A 21,868-nucleotide genomic window follows, 5' to 3' on the forward strand; every position below is an offset into this window, starting at 1 on the left:
AAACTTTAGAAGATGGAAAGAATTTTCATGTTCTTGGGTAGGCAGAATTAATATTGTCAAAATGGCCATACTACCAAAAGTGCTATACAGATTCAATGCAATTTCAATTAAAATCCCTATGATGTACCTTACAGAAATAGAGCAAGCAATTATGAAATTCATCTGGAAGAATAAGAAACCCAGAATAGCTAAAGCAATCCTCAGTAGAAAGAGCAAAGCAGGAGGTATCGCAATACCAGATCTTCAACTCTATTACAAAGCAGTAGTAACAAAAACAGCGTGGTATTGGTACCAAGATAGACAGGTAAATCAATGGTATAGAATGGAGGACATGGACACAAACCCAAATAAATACAATTTTCTCATACTAGACAAAGGTGCCAAAAATATGCAGTGGAGAAAAGATAGCCTCTTCAACAAATGGTGCTGAGAAAACTGGAAAACCATATGCAACAGAATGAAATTAAACTCCTATCTCTCACCCTGCACAAAACTCAACTCAAAATGGATCAAGGACCTCGGAATCAGACCAGAGACCCTGCACCTTATAGAAGAAAAAGTAGGTCCAAACCTTCAACTTGTTGGCTTAGCATCACACTTCCTTAACAGGACTCCCATAGCACAAGAAATAAAAGCTAGAATCAACCACTGGGATAGATTCAAGCTTAAAAAGCTTTCTCTCAGCAAAGGAAACTATCAGTAATGTGTAGAGAAAGCCTACAGAGTGGGAGAATATCTTTGCCACTCATACTTCAGATAGAGCGCTAATTTCCAGAATGTATAAAGAACTCAAAAAACTTTACACCAAGAATACAAATAATCCAATCAACAAATGGACTAAGAAAATGAACAGACACTTCACAGAAGAAGATCTACAAGCAATCAACAGATATATGAAAAAATGTTCAACATCTCTAGTAATAAGAGAAATGCAAATCAAAACTACCCTAAGATTTCATCTCACCCCAATTAGAATGGCTATTATCAAGAACACAAGCAACAATAGGTTTGGCGAGGATGTGGGGAAAAAGGTATGCTCATACATTGCTGGTGGGGTTGCAAATGAGTGCAGCCACTCTGGAAAGCAGTATGGAGATTCCTCAGAAAGCTTGGAATGGAACCACCATTTGACCCAGCTATCCCACTCCTTGGCCTATACCCAAAGGACTTAAAATCAGCATACTACAGAGATACAGCCACATCAACGTTCATAGCTGCTCAATTCGCTATAGCCAGATTGTGGAACCAACCTAGATGCCCTTCAGTTGATGAATGGATAAAGAAACTGTGGCATACATATAGAATGGAATATTACTCCGCCATGAAGAATGATAGAATTATGGCATTTGCAGGCAAATGGATGAAATTGGAGGATATCATGCTAAGTGAGATAAGCCAATCTCAAAAAACTAAAGGACAAATGATCTCGCTGATAAGCGGATGAGGACATATAAGGGGGGGTCGGAGGGATTAGCATTAGGTTTAGGGTTAGGGATATGGAGGGTGGTAAGAATGGAGGAAGGAAGGACTGTATAGTGGGAAAAGAGGGGTGGGAGGAGTGGGGGGGAGGTAACAATAACAGAATGAATGAAACAATATTGCCCTATGTATGTTTATGATTTTTAATAATAGAATTTTTAAAAAAAGTGAGAATTGAATAGAGGAAAGAAGGTCTGAGCAGGAAGCAGACCAGTAGTGAAAGCAACCTCATCATGTGGTCTCCCATGTTGGGAAGAACGGGAGGGGACAGTGAGGTATAGATGGTAATGTAACAGCTTAAAGAAGACTTTTTAATTGGCCAGTCGGATTTGGGATAAGTATTGTCTTTGTGATGTGACTTGGAAAACTGAAAGACTAAAGGAGAATAAAACTGAAAGACTAAAGGAGGATAAAGCCCGATGATGGCAGTAGTAGTAAATTCCTTTCTTAACAAGGACTACTATATATGAGCATGTGTAGTCTTTGCTGGGAGTCCTGACAGAAGCTGAAGGGCATGATTAAAACCAGTTGCTAATAAATAATATTGGGGGAGGCTAAGAGACTGCTGACATGGAAGTGGTAGATAAACAAGATTCTGAGCCAGCAATTCATAAACCAGTGTGTAAGATGATATGTCAGGCCTTAAATCTAAGGTCCCCCAAATATAAAACTTAATTTATATTAAGGCAAAGTTTGCTTATGAATGATCTGCATCAGCTCTGTATATCATCATCTTAAATGTGTCCTGTTTAGTTTTATAAGAACTTTGTACGTGCTAATTCGTTGTCATGGAAACCGACCTTGAAACCTGCTATTGTAGTCTATACTTGGCTTGAAGTATATGTTAAGTGGCTTAAAGTCCCTTGTCAGGCCGAAAAGCATCATGACTCTTGTTGCTTCTCAAGTCAGGGCTCTAACAGGTTCATTTATAGAAGCAAGGTAGATGTGGAAGTATGTTTTCCCTCACCTGGTACTCAGCCTTCCTCACCAGTGCTTGATATTCATTGGTGGGCTCTCAAGTTCATGCAAGAAAGAGAAATCAGAGGCAGAAGTTCCGAGGATATGCTTGACTCCCCCACCGATTCTTGCGATCTGTGCAGACCTGGAAGGCTGCCACTTTTAATTACTCCTGCATATTTACTGGTCATTGTAAACCTGTGATTAATTATCCAGTTCTTTAGCAAAGGAGGGATACCAAGCCCTTCACAGTTCCTTGAACTTTAGGCAGTTAGAAAATCCTGGCATTGGTAGCCACCATTATAATCCTGAACATGTTAGTGGAAGAATAGTGTCTACTGTCAATCTTTAAAAATATATATATAAATCTCCCTGTTACCTCTCTGAATTAAACACTACAGTCTTTTTTTTTTTTTTTTTTTTTTTTTTTTTTAAGCAAGGGCCAACCTAGTAAAATTAGGAACAGGGTGGACATATCTCCTGAAGCATGTAGAATAACAGATGTTTGTAAACCAAGTTCTGAGAATTCCTGAGCAGTGTCATTCTATCGTAAGCTAAGGAATAGTGGTGACTTTCTTCTAGCTCTCTGTCCAAAGCTATTTTATAATTACCTCCTTGACATTGCTCCCACCCCTTCCTACCGACTAAGATTTCATTTAGAATCTTCAGATCCTTAGACCCATTGAGAAAAAGAACAGAGAAGTTAGGGATGAGGATTTCCTTGAATAAAGAGTTAATGTGCATGTACCAATTTTTGTATATACATTTGTAAGTTTTAAATTTTGTATTAAATTTTGAATGAAAATTAAATGTTTATGAAACATATACCTAAACCATAAAAATTATATATAGAACACAAGCATACATAATGCTCTGGTAAGAACATGACCAGTACCTAAGCTAAATCCTATTCCTTCCTCCATAGAAAAGCCTATATTTTATATTTTTGTTTATCATTTCCTTAATTTTATTATTGTGTTTAGTACATACATTGTAACCCTAACAATATATTGCTTGGTTTTGCAAGACTGATGGGTAAAAGGGAATGTGAATTTTTCCTTCATTTTTAACATTGTGGTTAAAGTGGGGCAGATCTCAAATTAGACCACCTTCTTAGGAGACCTGTAGCACAAGTCTGTGGACATTTAAGTTGTCTCATTCCTTAGGTCTAACAAATGCCCTTATGGTCAAGCTGACTACAGGGCTCTGCTTACCTACCTCTCAAGATTCTCTCCTACTTTTACTTTGTTTTCAGCTTCTTATGATTCCTTACTTGCTTCAAAATTCATCAGTACTTTTAAAAATACTTTGTTTTCTTATTTTACATCAGTTTAGCAGTGTTTATCTGAATACTCTTTCTGGAAACTTGGCTGTTCTTCTGAAAAATAGAAGACTATATTCTGCTTGCTGATTTTACCAACATTCACATTGTTTCCTATGCTTTAATTTCATATACACACAGTATAGATCCTGGAAGAAGCTCCTTTGATTGTCTGCCAATTACTGTTTTCACTTAGTTTTTGGCTGCTCTCTTTAAATGACTGCATAGTAATTGACAAATATATGTAAACAGCTGATTACATTACTGACTTGGTGGAACTTGTTCTCATTGGACTGACACCTGGGAGTGAAGTATGTAAATGCATTTTAAGAATTAAATTATTTATTTTTGTTTAGAGTCCCTACAATAGTATTTCTTTTAGGCTGTACTGACACGAATAATAATAAAGAGTCCAGACAGAATTTCCTGCAACATTTAATGGATATATTACAGTGGTGTGGAAACTTTGGGAAGGAGCTCTTTATGTACTTTGGCCCAAAAGCTTTACGGTAAGATAAACCTGTACAATACATCTTATCACTCTGTATTAAAGATGTGTGAAGGCTTTTTCTTATAGTTTTGCCAGGTGTCACATTTAATCATGTAGAAAGTACTCTATGTTTAAGAGAGCTCTAATATAAGAGGTTGAGATTCTATCTTGGAAAGCAATAAGCAGAAGAAGAATAAATTGTGATGTCATCGTTACTTGGAGGCTAGTCAATTTATTTCTCTTAAAAAAACTGATAGGCTAGCAGGCACTTCCCCAGATGCATTAGAGCACACAACGTCTGTTTTGCTATTCTCCAAATTCCCTGCCCACTGCTAGTCTCCCATCTTGTCATCAATGTTCATTGAATTCAGTAGCATCAGTTTATATTTGTGAAAGGGCCTACTTTGGCCTAAAATGTCATCATGTAGGTTTTTTTATATTTTTTCCTGTCTTCCTTACTTTCTCTCTGAAGCCTTCACACAGAACTTGGGAACACTTACTGAATTCAAAACTTTTCTCGAAATAACAAGTTCTCCATTGTTTCAGAGTTCTTATGGAAATTCATGGCTAGTATGTTGGCAAAGAAGGACAAGCAGCCTACTACTTTATTAACTTAAAGATAAAAAGTATCAAAATTTATGTAATTGCAATGCATGGTCAGGTACCTATTTAATTTTTGCAGGGAAATAAAAAAGGTCTATGAGTTAATATGTCTATTGAATCTAAGTCTGTCTTTTCTGAATTTAGCCTAAGCTATTGCAAACTCTTAAGATGGGTCCTGCTTCCTTAAATCCTTTTCAGTGTTTTTTTTAAAGGTATTGAACTCTTATCACCTTCTTTAAAGAAAAGAGTTGCTATTAGACCCTGTGCTTTTAACTGAAGGTGAATAAAGCTTACAAAGAGATGGTGTGACTCTATGATTGTTATTTATTGCATCTCATGAACCACATATTTAGAGTACTTCAGGTTTATGTAATTGCTTTTCCTTTGAGGTGTTCTCTCTTCATTGTCAGCAGCTGCTGTCCTTGGACAACATTGTCACTTCATAGTTTTTCTTAGTCTGGGGTTGATAACATCAGCATATGCCTACTGGTTCATGCAGTAATGATATATTGCAGGTTACATTACTGCTGTTGTAGATTGATGTGATTGAAAACCCTTAGCTCTGGACAGACTAGGACACAATGGAATCCATGCACCATAGTTGAAAACATTGATATGTTATTGATTCTCTGATGTTAGGTGCAGATTTATTTCTGTAAGATGAGAAGGAGGCTTTATCAAGTGTTCTTCACCAGACTGATAAGGAAGGAATCATTTCTCAGTGCAGGGCTGTCAGTAAGTGTTCCATGAAGTTCCAAACAAGGGCAATCACTTCTTCAAACTACATGAACAAGTACCATCCCTGGAGAGTACCTATCTCGGTATGTGGATAGGAAGAAAATGCAATGACTTGCATCCTGTTTCCTGCAACCTTAACAGCTATTTTATGTAACAATTCAAGGTCAGTGGCAGATCAGCTGTTGGAATCTAAACTCAATAACTTAAAATCAACTGTATGCCCTTTCACAAAGTAACATAAGTCCAAAAAATGCACTCCCAGCCTATGCTTCTTAGGGGAATGGATGACTGTCAAATGAATGTGAACCTTTTGTGAGGCTGCAGGTCTGTGAGCCTGACATAGATATTTAGTGTTCATTTATTACTTGTTTTCCACTCACAACACTGGTCTGCATTTTAGAGAGCATGTAGCAGGAAACATGCTTAAAGATTTCTTACAGTTTTCCCTTAATACCAAGCTCTTCATGATCAAAATTGCCCATGCATTTTAGTCATAAGACAATGTGTATTTCACAGGGCAAGCTGTGAATCATCTGGGATTCATTTGTTTATAAAGTAGAATATGGGTGCAGTCCACTCTAAGAGAATCTGCCATGTAAAAATTCATACTTCAGAAAAATACAAATTAGAGTGTGATTACTTCTGCTAGCAAATGATGTATATAAGTACTCATAATAGTGCCATGGAATACTAAAAATTATTTGATAGACATTTTGTGAGCATAGTTGTAGTGTTAGTAGTATCTATACTAATTTCTGAACAGTAACTCTTCAGGTAAAGCAAGGCAAAAAATCATTTTCAATTTTTTGTTGTAAACATAACAAATATTAGAACAAACTGAAAAAGTAAGTATATGATAATACATTCAGGATCCACTACCAAATGTAATCTTTATTGACTTTGGTGCATTTATCACCTGGACAGTGAACATATATTAAACAGAAGCCTCTTAATGATGTAACTTCTATAACAAATGTTTTTCTACTCACTCAGACCCACCCATTCTGCAACTGTTATTTTCAATCAAAATGGACTCAGCTGTTACATTTTGGGCTATTGTTTTACAAGATATATTTCTTAATGAATTATCTCTCCAAAATATTTTTCTAATTTTGTGATTTATATAACTGATTATAATTTATCGTACATACTCAAACCGGAAGCTATATCTGACATATTTTATAGGCTTTGCCATTTTAGGAAAACTTTTTACTTAATAATTTTTGTAGTTTATTGTTTAAATAGTATGAGCCTCTAATATGATATGCAAGAGATGATACAACAATTCTTAGTTTGCCAAGATGTCTCTATGGGACCTATCATAAACTGATTGTAAAAGGGTTTTGCAGGGCTGGGATTGTGGCTCAGTGGTAGAGCGCTTGCCTGTCATGTGTGAGGCCCTGGGTTCAGTCGTCAGCACCACATATAAATAAATAAATAAAATATCCATTGACAACTAAAAAATATTTTAAAAAATAAAAGGGTTTTACAGTTTACATATAATTTTTGTAATCTGTTAAATAACTTTTTAGGAAAGACTGAATTGGGATAAAGATTCCAAATTATATACTTAAGGGTAATAAATACCTTCTGTGTGCCACTTGTATACTTTGCCTATTCTCTGGGATTTTAGTTTTATTTTTTCATGAGTGTCCTTTATTAGATTGGAAAAGTTTCTTTTTATTTAGACTATTGAGAATTTAAATCATGAATGTCTATTATATTTTTTTCAAGTACTTTTTTCTGCATCTATTATGATCACTACATTCCTGTTCTTATTTGTTTACATGGTGTTTAGGCAGCTTTTCACCACAGTGACTAAAAGATCTGACCAGAACAATTGTAGAGGAGGAATAGTTTATTTGAGGGCTCATGGTTTCAGAGGTCTCAGTCTGCAGACAGCAGGCTCCATTCCTCAGGACTCAAGGTGAGGCTGAACATGAGGCAGAAGAGTGTAGTACAGGGAAGTGGCTCACATGGTGATCAGGAAGCAGAGAAAGAGATCTCCACTCTCCAGATACAAAATATGTACCCCATAGCCACGCCCTCAATGAATCACTTCCTCCAGCCACACCCCACCTGCCTCTAGTTACCCCTCAATCAATCCCATTAGGGATTAATTCACCAATTAAGTTAATGCTGTGACTGAATCATTTTTCCTCCAAACCTTGCATTGTCTCGCATGTGAGCTTTTGGAGAACACATCACATCCAAACCACAACATATGGTGAATTATACTGATTGATTTTTGAATTTTAAATAAGACATGCATTCCAAGGTCACAATCTATTTTTTTATGATATATTATCCTTTCTATATATTGCTGGATTTATTTTATTGAGGATTTATTTTTTGAGGAGTTTGTCTTCATGAGCAATATTGGCCTATAGATTTATTTTCTTCTCAGTGTCTTTGTCTAATTTTGGCATTATGATAATGCTGGTCTCCAAATGTATTGGGAATTTTCCCTTTCTGGTTTTCTCAAAGAGTTTGTGTAGATCTAATATTGGTACAGTATTAACTGGTGTAATGTATTGGCGGCCCAGGAAAAGAACATAAGGATTAGAGAAGTAATGACCAAGAATTGTACAGAATTAATGAAGATATGGAACAAGGTCAAATGGTCTAACATACTTTTAACTAGAATCGCAGAAAAAAAAAAAGTTAATAGTGCAAAAGACATCTTTTGAAGAGTTCAGAGGCCAGAAATTCTCCTTATCCAATCCTGGACTCAAAAACTCAGATCGCTTCAAATAAAAACAAATAGCCCTCACATATACCCAACCAACATGCTGAAAGTTAATGAAGAGAAATCCTGGAAGCAGCCAGATAAAAAATAAACATCACATACAAAGGAACAAAGCTAAAAAAACACATTCGACTTCTCATCGGAACTCCGCAAGACAGAACAACAACCTCTTGAAATTGCCAAATAGACAATAAGCTTCTCAACTGAGAATTCTGAGCCCCCTGAAAATATCTATTAAGAATGAAGGTACAATAAAAACTTTCAAAAAGACAACCCCACCCCACCCCCCATTAAAAAAGAGAAAAAAGAAAGCTAGGAGAATCCAGCACCGGTAGACCTGTAACACAGAAAAGTCAATGAAGTCTGCCCCACATAAAGAATACTTCACTGGCCGAATTCAAGTCCACAGAAAGGAAAAGGACGCTGCAAATGGGAAACATGAGAGGAAACATTAAGGATATTTTTCATGTCTAAAGCATATACACATCTTTTTGTTTGCATAATTTCTGTTCATCTATTTTCATGTTCATGTCTTTTCCTCTGCTGTGTGAAGTCTGCTGATCTGCTCCTTGAAGAAATTCTTTATCTCTGAAATCATGTTTTTTATTTCTCTAATAGGAATTTCCTATCACTTCATGTGCCTTTGTACTACATCATCTCATATATTAATCATTAATATTTTGATGACTGATATATAAAATAGAATTGACTAAAATGACTATCTTAATTTTAATTTAGTGTTACTTTTTCATTACCTATCCTATAATTCCAACATCTGGGACATTTTTTAATCTTTTTCCATTGACTTGTATTATCTCTTGATATTGGATTTTCCAGTGTGTGCATGTGGTATGTCTTATATGTATTCTTTGAGTCCCAGACATAATGTACAGGAAAACATGAGCTATGTTCCAGAATTCACTTCTAGGAGAGCATGAACCCAGAAGTGGTAATGCCTCTTCTGTCAGGTCATTAGTGTGGAAAACTGAGTGGATCTTCTAAGTAGTTGGTTGGTGGGAAGTAGTGGCCTCTTGTAGTTCACCAAGGACTTCAAAGCTCCGGCTGCTTCTGCTGCTTAACGTGTGGTTTCTCTGCATTTCTGCTCTGCTCTCAGCTCTCAACAGACCCTGCATGTTCATGTCACATAGGGAGTCTCTACTCTTGCCACTTCCTTCGTGGTAGACCACTGCTGATTGTTTCTCAGTGAGAGACTCATGCTTGCAACCATGGAGGTTCTTGTTTCTTCTGGATGAGCTTGAGGCTTGGGCTATTCCTGTGCATGTGGACGCAAGGGTTGCAGTTTTCTGGAAATTACTGCCCCTCTCCTTATTAACTCTACCTTATCTCTGTGGGTGTTATTGAGTCCTACGGTTTCCTACCTCTTTCTCAGTGGAAGCAGATTTCTCTGCAATAATTTCAAGATCCTGTGCGAAAGCCAACTTCTTGTCTCGCTCCTAAGGACAGGTGGCTTTTGCTCGCTGCTTGCCCTCACCATTGAATCACCTTTGCCTGGGCCTGGTTGCAGGAGTTTCCTACTCGGCCCCCTTGCAGACTGCTTAAGCGTGTTAATCAGTATAAAAATGATTATGTGAGCAGCAGAGATTTCCTGACAGCTTTTTCTTTCTGCCTCTCCTTTCACAACAGCAGCTTAAGATTTTTTAAGACTTGCTTCATATTAGAGAAGTGTTTGTAAAGACAGGTGTCCTGCCACAAAAGGCAGCTCTTCCTGTGCCGACTCTTCCTCCTCTTGCCTGTCTCAGCAATGGATGCCAGGAGTGCACACTCCCTTGTGGGACTCAGGGATTCTGAACAGGGACTCTGAACTGCCATGCTAGGTCACACTCGGTATGTTGAAATTTAGCTGTTTCCTTACCCATTTTCGCTGGTAGCCTTCTCTTCTTCCTATATCCTGCCATAGGTATAATAGTTTGTGTGTTCTGACTTTCCTCAGAAAGGGATTTGTCACTTTGGGATTTTGCTCACCTGATTGCCTTGCAAACCTCATGTCCCTGATGGACTACAGTAAATGTTTGATATTCTAAATAATGTAATTTCTTTCCCTTCTGTGTTTGGGTGGAGTTGTGTTCACTTCTATATCCTAAGTAAAAGTAAAACTCACTTTTTTCATCTTCACATGGTTAAAACCCTATCTTTTTACAACCTCCTTCTTTGAATTTTTACCACAGGTCTTATAATTATATATTCAACTACTCTATATTCTTTATCATCTTTAGGACACTTCTGACCACTTGACAATTTTCCTAAGCAGGTGCCTTATTTGCAATGTGTGGTCATCATTAAGATGAACTGCAACAGTGCTATTGTCTGTGTTGTTTTGTGCACTTCATAATGTTCAGACTATTCCAATAATAGCCTAGGAGAGAGCCTAGATGTTTAATTTAGGTTAAAGGATTATTTTTTTATTTATTCTAATTAGTTATACATGACAGCAGAATGCATTTCAACTCACCGTACACAAACGGAGCACGACTTCTTATTTCTCTGGCTGTACGTGATGCAGAGTTACACAGTTCATGCAGTCATAAATGTATATGGAGTAATAATGTCCATCTCATTCCACCATCCTTCCCACCCCCATGCCCCCTTCACTCCCCTCTGTCTAATCCAAAGTTCTACCATTCTTCCCACCCCTCCCCCAATTATGGATCAGCATCCGCATATCAGAGAAAACATTTGGCCTTTGGTTTATTTGGGATTGGCTTATTTCACATAGCACAATATTCTCCAACTCCATCTATTTACCTTCATGTGCCATAATTTCATTGTTCTTTAAGGCTGAGTAATATTCCATTGTGTAAATATACCACATTTTCTTTGTCCATTCATCTATTGAAGGGCATCTAGTTTGGTTCCATAGTTTAGCTATTGTGAATTGAGCTGCTATAAACATTGATGTGACTGCATCACTGTAGTATGCTGATTTTAAGTCCTTTGGGTATAAACTGAAGAGTGGGATAGCTGGTTCAAATGTTGGTTCCATTCCAGGTTTTCTGAGGAATCTCCATACTGCTCTCCAGCATGGTTGCACCAAATTACAGTCCCACTAGAAATGTATGAGTGTACCTTTTTGCCCACATCCTCGCCAACACTTATTGTTGCATGTATTCTTGATAATTGCCATTCTGACTGGAGTGAGATGAAATCTTGGAGTAGTTTTTATTTGCATTTCTCTAATTGCTAGAGATGTTGAACCTTTTTTCATATATTTGTTAATTGATTGTGTATCTTCTGTGAAGTGTCTGTTCAGTTCCTTAGCCCATTTATTGATTGGATCATTTGTTTTTTTGGTGTGAAGTGTTTTGAGTTCTTTTTATATCCTGGAGATCAGTGTTCTATCTGATGTGCATGTGGTAAAGATTTTCTCCCAATCTGTAAACTTTCTCTTCGCATTATTGTTTCCTTTACTGAGAAGGTTTTTAGTTTGAATCCATCCCATTTATTGATTTTTGATTTCTTGTGCTTAGGGGTCTTGTTAAGGAAGTCAGATCCTAGGCCAACATGGTGAAGATTTAGGCCTACTTTTTCTTCTGTTAGGCATAGGGTCTCTGGTCTAATTTCTAGGTCCTTGATCTACTTTGAGTTGAGTTTTGTGCAGGGTGAGAGATAGGGGGTTAGTTTTATTTTGCTACATATGGATTTCCAGTTTTCCTACCACCCTTTGTTGAAGAGGCTATCTTTTCTCCAGTGGGTTCAGGATTTTTTTATTAATTTGTTTTAGAAGACTCATAACTACAGGAATTTTCTTACTCTCATTTCAGTTTTAGTTTGTGCATAATTTTTACATTATAACTTTGACTGCAAATGATAAAAGTATGACTCAAACAAGTTTAATAATTACTTATGATAAGAAAATGGGGTATCTTATGAAACCTGAAGATAATACAGATGGGTTGAGGTAGAACTAGAAGCAAAGACTGAAAGCTATTAGGACTCTCTTCATTTCTTGAGTCCGTTCCTCACTAAAATCTGTTGTAACCTTCCTCTCTGCAGACAGGTCTTCCTTGGCTTCTCTGGTTCCCATTCCCACAGACAGTTCCCACAGTGACTTTTCCAATACTAAAAAAATAAAAACTGATCTCTGTGTATCTAAAATCTATAAATTTATCAAGAGATCTGACGAATACAGCTTAGGACAGGGACTTATTACTTAATTGTATCAAAGGCTCAGCGTCAGAGGAAAGGCTGGAGACCATTCCAGGTTTGGCCTGACACCCACCCTGGGGCCAGACAACTGCAGTTGGCAGACAGAGTGACATTATGCAGAGTGAATGGTCTCTCATAACCATTTGACTGGGATGTGGGAACAGGATAGAAATAAGGATCTGGGAATATCTTCCTGAACTAGGATAATTACATATATGAAATACTGAAAAATCAAATGATACTTTAAAATCTCATTCGTAATTGTAAAATGGATCTATGTGCGGATCTATAAAAACCAATATATCAGTTGTTAAAACAATTTAGATGTTTACTATGTCTTCAAATTTTTCATGATACTAATATATTCTTATTTTATGAAAAAAGGTACTTAACACTAAACAAAATTTTTATCAGTGCTCCATTATTTTGTCTATTAAATAAAATAAATATATAAGATAAAAAGAGTTATTTTATGCACATTTTCCCCGAAATTGAACAGATTTACAAGAAATAGGCACATTTACTTTATTTACAGTTCTTATCAAGGCTTTTCCTGCATTTGAATTGGGTCTTAACCTTTGAGATTTTTGATGTGGATGTGGTTTCATTATGGAAAGTGATTTAGAATCCACTTTATGAGGCATGCAGCTGAAAAGATTTTAGATATGATGGCTTCTGGGCATGACAGTTGTACACCTTTCACTGGGGCCGAACCTCCATAAGCTAAATTATGGAGTACTTACAGGCACACATTTTTCCTGTCAAGAACTATGGGGCATGTGAAATGCATTTATGATTGATAGTAGGGCACACAGAGTTTAAAACCCACATTTTTAAAGTTAGACTGGTTAACCTTGTACAATACTATAACATGGTGCTTTGGAATTAGAAGCGCAGAGCAGTAACATTTACTGCCAAAAGAACCATATTTATTAACTCAACAAAGCTACAAGAAGATGGATTTGAAAGGCAGAACACAGTATTTCATCTTGAGAATCATTTTTGATCTTCATCATCAGAGGCCTCACAAAATCACTTCTTTTTTTTTTTTTCTTATTTTACTGGACATGCTAATCAATCCTATAAAATCTGAAAGGTTATGAATTTTTCATCACTGCATTGTAACTTTAAAGTTAACCATAAATATTTATAAATCCCTTCTTCCCAATACATGTAAAGGTAAAAGAAAATGAAAAGAATTGAAGACAATAGCATTTTGACTTGTGTTTCTCTCTCTCTCTCTCGCCTGTTGCTCTTTCTTTTTTATACACAAGATTTTGCAAGAAATTATTTCATTGCTCAGCCCAGAGCAGTAGGAAAGAAAAGTATCTTAAACTGTAGATCTTATTTTGCAGTAGGTAAACATTTCCATTCTACTATGGCTAGAAATAGGGAATTTGAATGTTAGTGGCTTTGTAGAATTCATAAACACAAATTATTGGCATTTTAAATTTAGCTTTATCTCAAGCCTTTGAATCAGAAAAAACTGAGAGATGCTAGACTGTTCTATGAATAAAAGCTATTTCATCTGATAAGAAGAGAAGAGGGGTATGTTTTCCCGGGCTTATTGTTGGGACTTGGTTATTCTCTAGAAACTAATGTATTGGTTGAAGCACTGTCACATCTTCTAGCTTTATAAAGATACAAAAGTATAAGAAAAATATATAATATTAGCTACAATATTTTGCCCTTACAAAGTACCTATGATGACTAACATTTATTTGCCTTTAATGCAAAAAAAAAAAAAAATGAAACTAAAGGGAAAAGTGTGATACATGATATACTTCTATTTAAAAATGGGTTTTACTTTGTTTCAGGATTCATTTTGGAATGAAAGGCTCCATCATGATTAATCCACTTAAACATAAAAGTAAAAATGGTGTTTCTCCTGTTTTTGAAGTGCAGCTCACCAAAGATTTGATTTGTTTCTTTGACTCATCTGTAGAACTCAGGTAAAAAATAAAATAAAAATACTTAGCTGCAAAATTATGGAGATTAGATTTGCAGTTTGCTTTGGAACATCACCTGTGTTACTAAACAATTTACATTTGATGAAACATCATGATAAAGAAGTCTTCAAATAAAATAATTTGTTAGGTTCTCCACTGTTCACCCAATAACTCTTGTGCCCTGATTGTTGTGAAGTGTTTATATCAAAGCTCATTTTTAAATGACACTGTGAAACTGTAAGCCAGACTTAACAGTTACCTTTTTTTTTTTATTCCTTTCTATAGGAACTCAATGGAAAGCCAACAGAAAATAAGAATGATGGAAGAATTAGACATATGTTCACCTAAATTTAGTTTCTCAAGAGCAGAAAGTGAAGTTAACAAACAGAAAGGTCGGATGCTATGTGATGTGTTACTGGATCAGAAAGTGTTGCCTGGGGTAGGGAACATCATCAAAAATGAAGCACTCTTTGACAGTGGTCTCCATCCAGCTGTTAAAGTAAATTTTAAGTATTTTTAAACTTCTCTTTTTAAATACTACTAAGGGACCAATGTGGCACACTTAAATTTGTGTTGCAGTAACACATTCTCCTCAGACTTTAGGTGTCCTTCAAGTCTTGGTTCATGTCCACTTCTCTGCAACCAAATCTGACCACCTCGTTAAAACTGCAGTGTGCAACCCCTTTTCCCCTTCATACTCTCAGTCTTCCTTAACTTACTGTGCATTTTATTTTATCTTGTATTACTCTCAAACGCAATATATTTACTTATTACATTTATTGTTCAACAAATTTGCCTTCTCCTCCTAACTAGAATGCAGTCTCTGATTAGGACAGGTCTGCTTTGTTCAGGAATGTTTCCATGCATCTGGAACACAGTGGCTGACATATGATGGGCATAAAGAGATGTTGTAGGATGTATGAATGAATTTCTTTTTGTCTGGCATGTTCAACATATACTCTACACATCCTCCTGTATTCCTATTTATAGCTGTTGGTGCTCATAGAAAATGTAGTTTCAGTAGTATGATAAGAATGGAATTCAGATAACAGGAACTAAGGAATGAGTGGTCAGTAAACAAATGGAAACAAAATATAGAGTTCTTGTTCCTTCTAATAACTTAGGTTAACTTGAGAAAAATATTAGACTGCTAGGAGGGAATACCAGGATAGGGATGGATTTAGGTGGTTTTTTTTTTTTTTTTTTTTTTTTTTTTTTTTCTTTTTCTATATCTGGAGAGATTTGAACCTACTTCTAAATTGGGAAAAAAAGAAGTGGTAGAGAGAAATACTTAAATTATAGAAAAGAGGATGGTGGTCAGTAGAGCAAGGTTGTGAGAGGTTTGAGAGACTGGAATCCAAACCTCTCTGAGAATTCAGAGAGATTGGAATGCATGTGTTTTAGTTTCCAGAAGAATTCTACATTAGGGCTTTATCCAGATCTATTACTATTTAAATTATTTTTAACTGTGTTAACTAATTATTTCTATTAACTAAGTTATTTTTAAATAATAATTAATTCTGCTAACTATTTTTATGTAAGTCCCAAGTTACCTTTTTGTTTTGTGTAGATACTTCCTAGATAGTTTGGTAAAATCCAAATCAGTAGGAATTAAGTTTTAAAAGAAACCAGGTAGTGATAATTTTAGATAAAGTTCTGCTCTTTGACACTAGGAACAAGTTAGTTCAATGGGGCAATAATGAAAAAAATTTTAAAGAGGTGCTGTTTTAAATCACGTAGACCTTGAAGGAAAATGTTAAGAAAGAAGGGTTTTCAGATGAACTGAGAATTTACGTTTTATCTGTACAGTCATCCATTCACTTAGTGAAAGTTCATTTACCCATAGTACCTGGAAGTTTAAAAATCACTGGCATTTCTGAAGTTTTATTTATTAGCCTCCTAAAAGTATAGACACAATTATTGAACTACTACAGGTTAGCATTCCAAGATTTGTCTTGATATGTATATAAGATGTAAGGAATAAATGTTTTTAAAATGTATATATTTTAAATTAAAAAATTGAAGAACATTTACAATACTTTTGGAAGATGATGTTGATTAGACAATTTTCATTTTTATACTCACTGATAAATTGTTTCTGTGTGTGTGTGTGTATTCAGACACATACAACAAGAGTAAGGTATTGGAATTTCTTTTGGAATTGCCATTTAAAGCATATGTGCCAAATGAAAATTAATTCTGCATCAGGAACACTGAGATTTGTGCCACTTTGTCATAAAAAAGTTCTCCAGTAAAGTCTGTCTGGGTTCTTCCATGTGTCGAGTACTGCAATATTAATGCTTGTATATAAATTCATATATTTTTAAAACCTATTGTAACCTTGATACTCAACTGCTCCTATGCCTAGTTCTCCTTCCTCCTTTCTTTCTGATTTCTTTCTTTTTACTTTTCACTTTTTCAAATCCAGCAAGGCTTTTCATTCAATATATACTTGAGTTTAGAATTAAAACACATAGGGGTAGTATTTTTTAAAATCAATACCACTATCAAGTAAAAATAAAGCTACAATTTAGCTAATGACCCCAAAAAGATATATAATAAAGAGAGTTCTAGAAGATATGCATAATATTTTAATTTATTCATAGTTCTCTTTCAGAGAACTGGAAGTTTTTTTTATTTTACAGTAGTGAATAAATTATGAAATTACATTCAATTATTTTTCCATCTCAAGGTTTGTCAATTAACAGATCAACAGACACATCACCTTGTGAAGATGATTCGTGATTTCAGCATTTTCTTTTACAGGGTAAGAGCAGAAATTTTCAGCTATGTAAATGTCAGTGGTTCCCTTTTGATTGCATCAAAAATGCTAAGGCTAGATATAGCCACCTAGTGGTAAGAGTATAGAGATACAAAAAGGCAGGGGGACATTTTATGGGAATAATTAACATTTTGAAATTCTAGGTCATAGGTCATTCCAGACTTGTCTAACCATGATTATACTGAATTCTACTTAGTTGGAAGCAGCTATGTTAGCATGTGTCATACACTCTTATTCTACATTTGAATACGTCAAACAGAAGTTTAGAAAAATAGACTACTTCAGGTAAATAAATCTTAAGTGTAGTTTCTTTATCTGTAAAATGAATAATAATTCTCTGTCTCTCACAAAAACTAATCCAGGAATGAAATAAGTACTTGCTAACATGTAAATTGTAAAACTTACATATATGCGTACATAGAATTCAATAGACACATTTTATCTTTTAAACCTGTTTTAAATAAGTCTGTTTTTATGCCAGTCTTTTCCTATATTCAAATTCTTATTTTTACTATATTATTTACTATTTTTACTTTTTCTTATGTTTAGAAAAGAAAGTATTGTAGCATTCTTCATTAATTGACCTAAAATGTCAGGGAACCTTTTGCTTTACATATTTGTTTTGAGTAAATAGGACTATTTTAAAACAGCCCATATTCTGCCCAGATTAAATTGGCTATTTTCAAAACTTTGTTTAAATTAATATAAATTGTTTGTGCAATTTTCAGCTCATATGGTGAACCTTATTTTTGGACTTTTAAATTTTCACACAACTGATGTAAATCCAAAATATTCTTTTTGTAAGAGTTTTAAATGCATATGAATAGTGTAAAAACCACAGAAGATAGCAAAATATTTTTTTGAAATAGTATTTATTCCAAAATGGAACATATCTACTAGGATGGTATTTGAATTTTGTTTCCAGTGAGTCTCTAAGGTTAAAAGAAAAAGAAAAAAATGCTCCTGTTAAATTTTGTCCCCTAGAAATAAGGGTTTTAGCTGTTATAACTGTGTGGAGCAGTTTCAATGTTCTGAAAGTAATCAGATTTAAAACTAATCTAGTCTTTTTCTTTGAACCACATAATTATGTTCAATTAAAAAAATACCTTAAAATCATAGAAGACATTTTAATATATAAAACTTTTATGTCTCATTTAGACAAGAGGATAAAGCTATGCAAAGAACTATTTTGAATACTAATAAGTTAAAATGATTTGATTATTTCCACACAATCTTATTTAACAAACATTACAGAAGCTTGTCAATACCTTTTCCTTAGATGAAAGAAAAGATTATATGGAACTATGTTCAAATATATGTAAATTTTTAATGGATTGTTTTTCAGAGGTGACTTAAAGAATTATCTTTGACTCCCTCACACACCATTTAACATTAAACATATATTATTTTATTTTCTTTCAACTTTTACTTATTTATTTATTTTTGTTAGTGCCATAAAGCAGGATCTGGTGTTTCTAAACACTACAAGGTTTATAGACGTCCGAACTGTGGTCATTGCCACTGCAGAATAACTGTATGTCGCTTGGGGGAGAACAACAGAATGACCTATTTCTGTCCTCAGTGTCAAAAGAAAATCCTCAACTGTTGACATATGGTAAGAAACCTCATTTAAAGCGATACTGTTTGCCTTGGTTATCTAAACTAAAAGGTTAATAATCAAAGAACATAACTAAATATCAAGCTATTCATAAGAGTACACAATTCAAAAGTATTTGGACCTATTTGAAGAAAACAGTAAATAATGTCATCAAGGAACCAAAAGGAGCCAAAGCTGATTTATGGATAATTTCTCAATTCAGGTAGAAATCCTCTAACTCAGGTGATAATATCCAGCCCTTGGTATAATCTAATTTGGGAAGTAAGTATCAGGAGTAGTCAATAATGGGAAAAATGCAACTATCTTCAAACGTCTTTGCTTTACTTAGAATATGTCATAAAATTTAAGCAGGATCTTTTTCAGAACTTGTCTGATTGATTAAACAATAGATTACTTAATAAACATAGTGCAGTGATTTTGCCCTTTGCAGAGTGTAATTATGCATTCCAGACTGGTGTAGTAACCACTGGATGGGTTTGAAGACTCTGTAAGATGAAATGGACCAAACTTCTGACCTAACTGGTGACCCATAGTAATGTTTTGGGTCTCCTTAAATTAGTATCAATTCAGAGTCATTATCTAGTAAACCCAACAAAATCTGATTATTTTCTGTCCTAGTAGAAGATAGTGGGGTGAGTGTGCCTTGGCAAGGCCAAGAGAAAGATTAAAGCTATTATACAGCTACTCTGTATGGGATTACAAACCAAAATTATCAGTGCATGTAGTGCTATGAGTTCAGGGATATTAGAGGATTATACATACAGAGGGGCTAGAAGATCTCATAAAGTCAAATTTGAATTTTACTTTTAAAAAATGGAATTTTGGTTAAGTAATGAAAAAGGTACACATTATTTGAATTAAAAGGAAGTATGGCCACCAAACTTGAACATTAATAAGCAGGCATGCTGGAGAATGAAAAAAATATCAGCCAAGCCATTGAAGGCCAAACATTTGAAGGCTCCATTGAAGGCTGGTTTTACAGGTAGGATGAAATCAAATAGTAGGGATCATTAGCAGTTCTGGGAATGTTTAATAGGACTTTTAATCGATTGTAGCATGTAGTTAACATAGAAAATGAAAAGATGGGAAATGTATGAAGAAGCCAGTGCAGAGTAAAGGACAAGAAATGGTTACCAGGGCTAGGATCAAAACACTGGAAATAGCACCTTCCTAAAACACTTTTAAAAGTCAACAAAAATCACAGAAGATTTGATATGTAGAATAATGCAGAAAATTTCAGAACCAAATAATAAGAGATTTGTACTTATGGGTCCAAGAAAGTTGGGATATAATGTTAAGATACAGTGAGTGTATATGTGAGGTTAACAGTGGAGTATCCACTGAAGGGTTAGAGGTCATGCCTGAGATCTTATTAGCACAGTATTGTGAGGGGAAAACATTAAAATTTTCTCAGTTCACTGTGACCAAATGAAGACACAAATCAAGGTGTGAGTTTCAGGGACTACCCATTACTATTGAGTAGGAGGAAAAGTAAGCAAAGGGAACAAAATGATGTGACTGCAAATAGGAAGCTGTGCAGCTGTGCAGAGAAGCTGGAGAGGAGAGAGAGGGCATTGGCTATGTGTAGAGCTCTGGGCCACAATGCGGAGATCTTGGCTTCTTTCTTCATAAATGTATCTGAAGCTACTTTTATTTTTCTCTGCTCCTTTGTTTCATTTTCTTCATCACTCCTTCTCTTGTTCTTAGCTACTTCTAAGTCACTTTATATTTCCTTCCTCTCAGCTTCTTCACCTGATTTTACTATCATAGACATCTGAAATACTTAGATAATTATATTACTATACATGTTTATGATTGGTTTTTGTTTTTCATGAACAAGAAACTATTTTTCATAATATAGGTATACAGTTGGCCACATGCACTCAACCCCAATATCTGGCACTCAGTAGACCTCCAATATATATTTGTCTATTAAATAGGTGATTAATGTTCTATATTTACTTTCTGTTAATTGATAGCTTTTCAAATTTAAAAAAAATCCTTATTCTTTCAAATCATCAAATATTATTTATCATCTAAATAAGGTAATAATCAGCTGTCAGAACTGAAGATTTTTGAAACTAGTTTTTAAAGCTCAGAGATCCCTGAAAGAGACTTAGACTCACCAAAGAGTAAAGAGAGGGCATGATACTAAAACTCTTCCTTCCTCACCTAATCCTGTCTTATATATTGGCAATCAGTTTAAGACTTTAAACTGCAAAAGAAATACATACATAATTTTGTAAGTTTGGAAACCAGTACTATTTGCCCTATTGTTAGGTTTTTCTGTACTTATATTCCATTCATTTTTTTTGATTAGTATTTAAATACTTTTATTTTTAATTAAATTTCCTTCTTTTAATTTAAAGTCACTTTAGCTTAACTTGAAGTCTGAAAATAGCAGTGATCTAAATATTCCTTCAATTGCTAAAAGTTTACTTAACTCCATCATAAATCCTACCCATGTTTTCTAGTTTTTATTAATTGTACCACATTTTAAATGACTATATCATTTATTATTGGGTCTTAATTACATGCTAACTTTCATAATTTTTGTATGTAAGTATTGTTTCTTTCGAGGAAAATAAGGATTTTTTTTAGAATCTTTTTAAATTTTTTTTTTTATTTTTAAAATTTATCATTTACTTTATTATGGTTCACTATATGCCAGGTTCAGGAATACAGTACAAAATCAAATATAGTCCCCACCATGCTCAAGATCTAAAGTGAGAAGTAAATGAGTAAAAAGATAATAAAGACACTGTGGTAAATGTGCTGTGGACATATATGGATACACTAATGGCAGTGGAGGTATAGTGCAGGAAATAGAAAAATCTACCTGGGAAGGACAAGGAAATCTTTCTGAAAGAGGTAAAATTAGAGTTTCTGGTCGAAGGAAGTAGGAATTCATCAAAGATCAGGAAGGAGAAGGATTTCCTAGAAGAGAACACAGCACATGGGCAAGTGCACAGAGGAGACACTGCATTTGGAGAGCTGTGCGTAGGTGGAGAGGATATT

The 21,868-nt window shown here is 34.8% G+C and overlaps 1 protein-coding gene across 1 annotated transcript in view; it reads left to right on the forward strand.

The window, feature by feature from the left end:
- The window catches only part of NEIL3 (nei like DNA glycosylase 3), a 50,004-nt gene that overhangs the window by 13,538 nt on the left and 14,598 nt on the right, over positions 1-21,868 (forward strand). Inside the window, 10 exon segments of the mRNA XM_079141052.1 lie at positions 4,140-4,148; positions 4,151-4,187; positions 4,190-4,201; positions 4,204-4,221; positions 4,224-4,266; positions 14,319-14,453; positions 14,736-14,949; positions 17,143-17,217; positions 18,683-18,825; positions 18,827-18,847. Of these exon segments, the coding sequence (XP_078997178.1) occupies positions 4,140-4,148; positions 4,151-4,187; positions 4,190-4,201; positions 4,204-4,221; positions 4,224-4,266; positions 14,319-14,453; positions 14,736-14,949; positions 17,143-17,217; positions 18,683-18,825; positions 18,827-18,847 (707 nt within the window).

This window comes from Sciurus vulgaris (genome assembly GCF_902686455.1).
Source record: "Sciurus vulgaris genome assembly, chromosome: 5".
Classification (NCBI taxonomy): domain Eukaryota; kingdom Metazoa; phylum Chordata; class Mammalia; order Rodentia; family Sciuridae; genus Sciurus; species Sciurus vulgaris.